The sequence below is a fragment of the Molossus molossus genome, unplaced genomic scaffold (genome assembly GCF_014108415.1).
Source record: "Molossus molossus isolate mMolMol1 unplaced genomic scaffold, mMolMol1.p scaffold_m16_p_15, whole genome shotgun sequence".
Classification (NCBI taxonomy): Eukaryota; Metazoa; Chordata; class Mammalia; order Chiroptera; family Molossidae; genus Molossus; species Molossus molossus.
This window is the reverse complement of record NW_023425350.1, coordinates 29,525,495-29,535,337: the sequence shown is the minus strand read 5'-3', so window position 1 is coordinate 29,535,337 and position 9,843 is coordinate 29,525,495. Positions and strand designations below refer to the sequence as shown.

General features: G+C 37.4%; 1 protein-coding gene across 1 annotated transcript in view; it reads right to left on the bottom strand.

Annotated features, from left to right (window-relative positions):
- Positions 1 to 1,158: 1,158 nt before the first annotated feature.
- The window catches only part of DYNC2LI1 (dynein cytoplasmic 2 light intermediate chain 1), a 36,371-nt gene continuing 27,686 nt past the window's right edge, over positions 1,159 to 9,843 (bottom strand). The window contains exons 11-13 of the mRNA XM_036262848.1: positions 8,205 to 8,302; positions 7,441 to 7,533; positions 1,159 to 1,443 (exon numbers count right to left, since the gene is read on the bottom strand). Of these exons, the coding sequence (XP_036118741.1) occupies positions 1,381 to 1,443; positions 7,441 to 7,533; positions 8,205 to 8,302 (254 nt within the window). The 3' untranslated portion in view covers positions 1,159 to 1,380. The remainder of the gene's footprint in view (positions 1,444 to 7,440; positions 7,534 to 8,204; positions 8,303 to 9,843) is intronic.

The following is a 9,843-nucleotide window of genomic DNA, read 5'->3' as shown; positions in this document are numbered from 1 at the left end:
TCATTCTAGCTCAGAAACATTTGGGAAACTGACATAGCACGTGACTTCAAGCTATTAAATGTTAATGATACCATCGTAGAATAATAACACAATGACTTTCATATGTGACAGTTTGTGTCTTAAGTAAAAAATGGACAGTGATGTGTAAGAAAATCAAATAATAAAAATTTCTCTTACTATTGTGGAATTGGCTGTTTCTTCCCACCAAGTCAGTGATGTTTCTGAGACCATAACGTTCACTGTCAATTTAAAGGGGGCCCTTTCTGCACAGCACGCAGGCTCGGCGCCTGTCAGCTCTTTAAACTGACATTCCTTGGAAACACGCAGAAAACCCTGTTCTGCAGTGCGGGAGCCACAGGCGCTGCAGCTCACTTAGGAAGTCTTATTTCATGGCAACAGTCAGGTGGCTGGCTGTCCACTCCGACACCACTCCTCGGTCGTGGTGTTCTTGGGGCTAGCAGGTGTGCTTATCTGAAGCTGGGTGCGTGGCATGTTAGAGTCAGCATAGTTCACAGTGGACATGGAAGAACACGGAGCACATAACTTTCCTGGTTAGTAACAGAGAATACACTTACTCCAAGTTGAACTCAGATAGCAGGTACACAAACCTCCAAGACTGAGAAGTCTTAAAAGGTATATCCACCTTGGAAATCATCTTGGTCATTACCAACTCATCAAGTTTTAGTCTGCTTATTGACAGAGTATCTCCTTAAAACCGTCTGTTCTTCAAGAAGTTATACTAAAAAATGTGTGTCAGAGTCGCTGGAGGTGCAGATTACAGATGCAGTCCCCCGAGCCCATTCCAGCTCACCGGCTCGGGCTCCTGGTGTGGGGACTCAGGAATGCGCATTAAAAAAGTACGTCAGGTGCTCTTCGTGCCTCACTATTAGAGTAACACTGGGTGCTTGAGAAAGTGAGCCCAGGTCTAGTTCCCTACAAGCCCCAACTGAGACTCCTTCGAACAGGAGCCTGTCTAATGTGGACACTCGGCCTTAGTCACGACTGCTACTAACGCTCTTGCTTTCGCTTTCCTGAAAACACAGAAACAGAAACACATAAATGCTAGACCAAGGATATATTACTCAACCACGTGGGAATAGGCAGTAGAAGTCTTTTTATTTAAAAAATATTATACATAGTTACTCAATATTTTCCCTTTTAAAACACAGATCTCCTGGGGGTGGCACTAATACAAGACTTTCACTTTTCCTTGAACAAATTACACTTCTTAACTTTCTTCATTTATTACCACACCAGCTAGTTTATTAATGAGCTTTTATTAATAACAAATAACTAATTTACTAATGAGCTAATGTTAATAAAATAATCTTACTTGTATTTGGGATAAAAAGCAATGAATACACAGTTGTCGAATTAGGTTCAAGAATCCAGCTCAATTTGTTTCCAAGACTGGGAAGAACTTCTTTTGTACTGTTCCAGTTCCTAAAACAAAAAATATATTATAGTACTTTTTAAAAATCAACTTTAAAAATTAAACTAGGCAGCTTAAAACTCCTTTAGCAGTTTTAGATATAACAATGTACCCTTTACAGCATATCATTCTCAAAGTTTCTTGACAATTATTTTGTAAATGATTATACTTAGTATGTATTTTCTAGAATGTAGAGTCTTTAGAGTTCCGGGTAGTTTAAGTAGCACTTAGAAATGAGTTTAATAAAGTTTCAGACAAAATTATATTTTATATAGTACATACAAATTGTCTTTCAATTAGTAAAATAAAGTATTTGTTATACTTTAAGTATTAAAAAGTGACCTTAGTTTTAATTGTTTGCCATTCAACTCTTGTCAAAACTTGCTTGAAGTCAGCAAAGTATCAATATTTAAAATGTATAGATCCTTTGACCCAGCAATTGTACCTTAAGACATTTATCATATAGAATTAATATAGAAAAGCACAGATATCCACTGCACTACGTATACTGACACACAATTGGAAGCAATTTAGATGATCTCCCGGTAAAAAATGATGAAATACATCACCACTCATTCACCGTGGCTTCATGTAGACAGCCAGCAAACATAATGCAGTCTATGTGAAAACAGCAAATACATGGAGAGAGGGTGGGGCACTTCCATTTTCCATTATACATACTTCTATATCTTTTGAATTTTTTTCATAATATGTTACTTTTAAAAATTTTATTTTTCAAGCACAGTTTACATTCAATATTACTTTGATTTAGTTTCAGGCATATTGTATAGTGGTTAGACAATCATATTCTTTTTTCCAGTGAAATTCTACATAATTCTTTTTTTGAAAAAAAAATTTTTTAAATCCTCACCCCAGGATATTTTTCCATTTATCTTCAGATAGAGATAGAATGGGAGAGAGAGGGAAAGAGAGAGAGAGAGGGAGAAAGAGAAACATCGACATGAGAGAGACACATTGATTGGTTGCTTCCCACACGACCCCAACCAGGGCCTGAACCGCAACCGACGTACGTGCCCTTGACTGGAATCGAACCCATAACTCTTTGGTCTGCGGGCTAACTCTCCAACTGCTGAGCCACACCAGCCGGGTGACAATCATATTCTTTATGAAGTGATTCCCCTGATATTTCCAGTTCCCACCTGGCACTATACATAGTTATTGCAAAATTATTGACTATATTTCCTATGCTGTACTTTACATTTCAATACTATTTTGTAACTATTATAATTCATAAAATAAAGATAAATCCAGTGGGAGTGAAAATCCTACATGAGACCACTGACATGCAAAAGGAATCATATCTCAGGGACCGCTTCCTCCTAGCCTCTTGCATGTTGTTCAGTGTCTAAACTGTACTGAGTAAAATATTATTTCAGATAAGCAAAAAGTGGTTACCCTGAAAGATCAGGCGATCGCTGCCCTTTGACTAACGTAACTGAAGTTCATAGTTGCTATGAGAAGAAAATTCTATTCTCATTTTCAGAAAAAATGCAGACTGCCTCATTCATACCTATACTTTAAGTCATTAAAATTTAAATGTTCAAAGTTTCAAAACTGCATAAAGACTTTAGAAGAATTTTTATACTAATAACTCCAAAGTAGTCTTTACAGCATGGTTTATTTTTTCTAATAAAGGTAATTCAGTTCACCAGTTATTTACCACTATGGTTTCAAAGATTAACTCATAAAATATGCCCCAACAGTTATTTCACCAGTGATGAAGATGAGGGCATGCTTTGGGGTTCTTTGCTAGTAGTATGTCCCTTCTGCAGACAGCAAACTTAGGAGGATGGGGCTGGTCACAAAGGCCATGCTAGGAGGAGGATAAACAATAGCAACTAGACCCTGGCCAGTTTGGCTCAGCGGTAGAGCGTTGGCCCTCAGACCAATGAGTCATGGGTTCGATTCCAGCCCTGGCCCTGGTAGGGGTCGTTTGGGAGGCAACCAGTCGATGTGTTCCTCTCACGTTGATGTTTTTCTCTCTCTCCCTTTACCTCCCTCTCCCTCCCACTCTATCTGAAGATAAATAGAAAAATATCCTTGGGTGAGGACTTAAAAAAAAAAAAAAAACCAACTAGTATGATATAGAACTCACATGTCCACTGGGCCCTACTACAGCTATTGTATGAACTCAAAATAATGTGATAATGGTTTAAAGAAAGAGTAAGTAAGAGGGTTTTCTTTACACTGCTATTCTTTATTAAAAATATTTTTTATTGATTTTTAGAGAGAGAGGGAGAAGGAAAGAGAGAAACATCGACGTCCAACCACCTGAGCCACACCGGCCACGACCACACTGCAATTCTTTATGGCTGCTTTAGAGAGCCATTTTAAGAGTGAAAGCAAAACCAAGAAAGGTTTCCACCCTGCCTCTTAAAAACCTCTAAAGTTTTCAAATATAAATAGATCACAGTCTTATAATGCTTAAACAGCATCTTCAGTAAAGGATAGTAAAAACATTTTTTTCTACCCCGGCCAGTGTGGCTCAGTTGGTTGGAGCGTCATTTTGTACACCCAAAGGTGGTGGGTTCTATTCCCGGTCAGGGCACACACCCAGGTTAGGGTTTGATCCCATCAGGGCACATGGGGGGCAACTGATCGATGTTTCTTTCTCTCTCTCTCCCTTCCTCTCTCTAAAAATCAATAAAAAAAGAACATTTTTCCCTAAACATGTAAATCTGTGTGTGTGTTTAAATTAAAGGCATACGAATTATAAGCAAGTTGATTTTTTTAAAACAGGGATTTGGTCTGGCTGGTGTAGCTCAGTTGGTTGGGTGTCATCCTGTACACAAAAAGTCTGCTGGTTCGATTCCTGGTCAGGGTACATGCCCAGGTTTCAGGCTCAATCCCCGGATGATGGGGGTGGCACGCGGGAGGCAGCTGATTGATGTTTTTCTTTCCCATTAATGTCTTTTTCTCCCTCTCCTCTCCTCACTCTCTAAAAATCAATAAAAAAAATATATTTTAAAACAGGGATTCAATATCGGGGAGCACTCAGTAAAGTACATGATTGTCTAACTATGCTGTACATCTTTACTACAGGAAATACTGAATGTAAACTGTAACTGAAAAACAAAAAAATAAACATAAAAACAGATTCAAAATAGATGTGTGTGGTTGGCCAAGAAGACCTTAAAAATAATTGTTTACCCAAATTTGTTTTCTTTGACAATAAAAATACAGAAAAGAATAGAAGGTTTCAGCAAATGCTTTCTATACTTACATTCCCTTAAAATCAGGAATGCTTTAAAACTAGAGGTAGTAAATACCGCAGAAGTATTTTCTGGTGCCCATGTGACGTTTGACAAGAGAGAGAACTTTGAGTAATTAGAGCAGAGAGAGCTAATTAGGAGAGTCTAGAGGAAAGGCGTAAGGGGTTTTCAGACCGACCCTCGCTGACCCCACAGATGGGGAGGATCTCCACGCACCTGTGGGAGCATGGGTTGACGCTCAACCACTGAGCCACACCGCCAGGCAACTGGAGTAACTTCAAAGCAGAAGCACAAAATTATGTTAAGGGACTATGTGTGCAACTGAAATCAGTACAATTTATCTACTAAACCACCACAAATGAAACTGGTTTCAAAGCAAAATTAGGATATTATAACTTTCTAGGTAGGTTAAAAAAATCCCTCAGCCAAGAGAGCACAGCATCTAGTGAGGTGGCAGTGTGGTCCAGGAGCTGAGTGAAGAATGATGCAGGTATTGTGGGGTTGCTTTCCAGTTCCACTCAAAATTCTTATGGTTTTAGGTCAATTAGGGAAGATGGATTTGAATGTGAAAACTCACGATACTCAGAAATACCCCAGCCCTTTAACAATACTTATGTACATAAATGTAATAAAAGGGATCATTATGCAATATAAACAGACACTCTTATCAACAATGGCAGTTACTCACTGACTTCTAGGTAAATATTAATTCAGGGATGACTTCCAACTAATCTCTATAGCCAAGATGTACACATAATAAGGGTTCTTGAAGTCATTTTACAGTTCTTACAACATGCCTCTCACTTTTTTTTGAAATTGAGGTATAAATGACATACAACACTGTATAAGTTTCAGGTGTACAACAGAACAACACAGTGATTCAATATTTGTATATACTGTGAAGTGATCGCCACTGTAAGTCAACATCTGTTAACAAAGAGTCACAGAAATTTTTTTCTGGTGATGAGAACTTTTAAGATCTATTCTCTTAGCAACTTCCCAATATGCAACATAATATTATTAACTATACTTACCATGCTGTGTATCACCATGACTTATTTTATAACTGGGAGTTTGTGCTTTTTGACTCCCTTGACCCATTTGGTCTATCAGCCACACCTCCTTTGGCAACCACCAGTCTGTTCTCTGTTATCGATGAGCTTCGTTTTTGTTGTTCAGGTTCCACATATAATTGAGATCATATGGTACTTGTCTCTATCTGACATATGCCCTCAAGGTCCATCCATGTTTTCAAAGTGGCAAGATTTCATTCTTTTTTATGGCTGAGTAACATAACAGTGTGTGTGTGTGTGTGTGTGTGTGTGTGTGTGTGTGTATTCCTTATCCATTCATCTGTCAATGAATACTTAAGTCGTTCCCATATATTGGCTATTGTAAATAATACTGCAACAAGCAATGGGGTGCATTATTTTTTTTAATTAATGTCAAGGAGCTTATTGTCAATTTTTTTTTTTTTTTTTTTTTTAGGAGTTTTATGGTTTCAGATCTTATATTCAAGTCTTTAGACCATTTTGAGTTAATCTTTGTATATGGTGTAAAAAAGTGGTCCATTTTCATTCTTTTGCTTGTGGCTGTCCAATTTTCCCAGCATCATTTATTGAAAAGAATGTCCTTTCTCCCCATTGTATGTTCTTGGCTCTCTGTCAAAAATTAATTGACCATATACATGTGGGTTTATTTTGTTCCATCGATCTACAATCTGTGCCTGTTTTTATGACAATACCATACTGTTTTAATTCCTAAAACTTTCTAATATAGTTTGAAATCAGGAAGCGTGAAGCCTCCAGCTTTGTTCTTTTTCAAGATTGCTTTGGCTATTTGGGGTCTTTGTAGCTCCATACAAATTTTAGGAGTGTCTGATCTATTTCTGTGAAATATGCCACTGGAATTTCTATAGGGATTGCAACATGCCTCTTACTCTTCTGCAGCTTCAATCCTTTAAATATTCATGACATTTTTTCTAAAGTCTTCTGGACTATATCTAAAGAAAATGTTTTGGTTGAAGGTGAAAGGATAGTGCTCAGAAAAATACCCCATGAATGGTTGTGTTCAGGTCATCCTTGAAACAATGTAACTGCCCAGTTACAGAAATCCCTCCTCAGAGTTGTCCGGGCATTCCATTTATAGTGTTTACCACACATAAACTAACCTATCATGTAAAGTCAGATTCCACACAATGTCTCATTTTATCAAACTAAAGGCGATCTGGGAAAATCTAAGTTGGAGGTCATGATAAATTTACCAAGTTGTGCATTTTTACATCAGACCTGTGCACCCAAACAGTGCTAACTGGGTATACTGGAATACAGTCCCACTTTTAACCACTTTTCTGAGAGGGCCTAGGTTTTCTCTATGTTGGTGTGCTTTCAGATTGGGTAGCACTTAATTTTTCTGGTACAAGAAAGTATAGGTACGTCTGAATGTCCTAATAAAAAACAGTCCTTTCAAATAATCCCACAAACAACATAATATTATAAAAGTGTCTCCCCAGAAGCAAGGTAAGAATCACTGCTCATCATAAACTGAAAAATCCAAAAAGGGTATTGGAACATTAAGCTATCTCTGGGTGGTGGAGTGATTTTTAATTCCTTCTTGAGGCATATCAGACTTTTATTTTTCTCTATAGTGAAGATACGCTATTCAAATAATTATAAAGTAGAAACAACCATTAAGTGAATAAATTGAGAAAAATCTATGGAATTCTACAGGTATTTTTGTGATAATTCAAGATGAAATAAATGTTTAGAATAATACCTGATCCTTCTGAATTCTCATTTCATCAACTTCACTTTCAGCATACTGAGGGTCTTTTGCAGGGTCCTTGATATCTTTCAGTGTGTTGGTACTCTGAAATTATAACACTTCAAATCATTTCATGCCCATAACACCAAACCTTCAGTGCCTACCATCTGTCTCACAAACCAAGTTCCCATTCCTCAGCCAGCCATGAAGGCTATGATTTTTTTATCACCACCACTGAGGCCCACTTCAAATCCCACCAGGTCCTCTTTCTTCCTCCCCTTTCAGATGATTGTGTCTCCCTTGTGTAATAGCCAGAGAGCCCTGTTCGAGAGTGACACAAGAATTGTCTGAACCTACTTTTTAACCCCACAGTGCCTCATATACAATAGATTTTAAGTTACTTTAATTTTTGAGCATGAGAGTTGAAAACAAAGTTATCATAATAGGCCCATTGGAACATTTCCCAATAATTGTTGAATAGTGCTAAAAACTCTTGCTCTAAAAGAATTAGTGCCCTGGCCAGTTTTGCTCAGTGGTTAGAGCGTTGGCCCATGGACCAAAGAGTCATGGGTTTGATTCCAGTCAAGGGCATGTATCTCAGTTGAGGTTCAGTCCCTGGCCCTGGTCGGGGTCGTGTGTGGAGTAACCAATTGATGTATGTCTCTCTCTCCTTCCCACTCTCTCTAAAGATAAATGGGAAAAAAGTATCCTTTGGGGTGAGGATTTAAAAAAATTTAAAAACAAAAAAAATAAATGAAAGAATTAGAAATATATACCTTTGGTGGAAAGAGATTTTCATACACTTTTTTCCATAACTCCATTGGTGAACGGGCATGAAACTTTCCAATGTCATTATCAGGAACAGGAGGAGATCCTAAAATTGGAAGTTTGCTCCAATGACTGCATTGATTAAAACATTCAAACTCTATTAATAAAACTGATGACACTTAAAACAGTATAAATCTTAGATCACTCAAGTCCCTCCCTATTGTAGTTACAATTAAAATTTACCCCAACCCAATGTAGCAAGAAGAGGAGGAGATAATAATGAGTAAACTGTAATTCTCTGTCCCCACACTTCAACTGCTACCCAGCAAAATATAAAATATAAAAGTATGATATTCTCATGTGCTGTGAATTTGTAAGAAAACAGATACTCTTGCCTGGCCGGTGTGGCTCAGTGGTTGAGCATCGTCTCATGCACCAAGAAGTCACCGGTTCGATTCCTGGTCAGGGCACATGCCCGGGTTGCCAGCTCGATCCCCAGTAGGGGCATGCAGGAGGTAACAATTGATGTTTCTCTCTCACATCAATGTTTCTATCTATCTCTCCCTTCCTCTCTCTCTCTCTCAAAAATCAATACCAACATATTTAAAAAAGAAAACAGATACTCTTATGTGCTGCTGGTTAGAGTACAAATTGGGATAGTTAATTTGGAGGGTAATTTGGCACTACTAAATACTATTAAAATCCTGAAAAGTTCATGCTCTATTAATGAACAATTCCAGTTTTTGGTGTTTACCCTAAAACACCTACATTTGTATATTAAGGATTTCACACTGCAGCATCATTTGTATTAGTGAAAAATTGGCCACCACCAAAATGTCCATCCAAAGAAGAATAGTGAACTAAATTACTGTAAAATACCATCCAGCAGTCAAAATACCTAATAGTCCTATCAATAGCACAATATGGAAAAACACTAAGGCATATTGAGTAACGGAGACAAATTTAAAAATGATAGATATAGAACGATACAATTATGTTCAAACATATTTTTTTTATATCACATACATATATAGAGAAAGCTCTCTGGAAAGATACATACTAAACTTGATCCTTTTATATTTTAATATTTTATAATGAGAAGGTCTTTATTACTTGTATAATTCATTTTGAAAATTTCAAAACTTTTTGGCCCCTTCTTGGTAATTTTCAGTCTATAATCTGAGTTTTTTTTTTTTCATTATGTTTCAGTATCTATGTTGCTCACTAAAATTATTCCACTGTTGATCTATCAGGGCTTCCTATCACTTTGGTGGGAAAGGAGTTGATACAATCCATGGATCTTATTCAGCTTTCCCAAGTTTTTTTTTTTACTTGTCCTCATTTGTGTGTGTGTGTGTGAAGTTCTACACAATTTTATCGCCTTTGTAGGTTCATGTATCCACTACTGAACAATTCCACTACCATGATGACCCCTCGTGTTGCCCTTTTATAATCACACTCACTTCCTTCCCAACCTCACCTCCTACCTCCCCACCCACAGTTTTGTCCCTAACCTCTGATATTTACTAATCTTTCCTCCTCTCATTCTAAACATAAACAAAATCATTTATGTAACCTTTTCTGATTGGCTTTTATCATTCAGTATAATAATGTAGAGATTCATCCAAGTTCTGTGTATCATTAGTT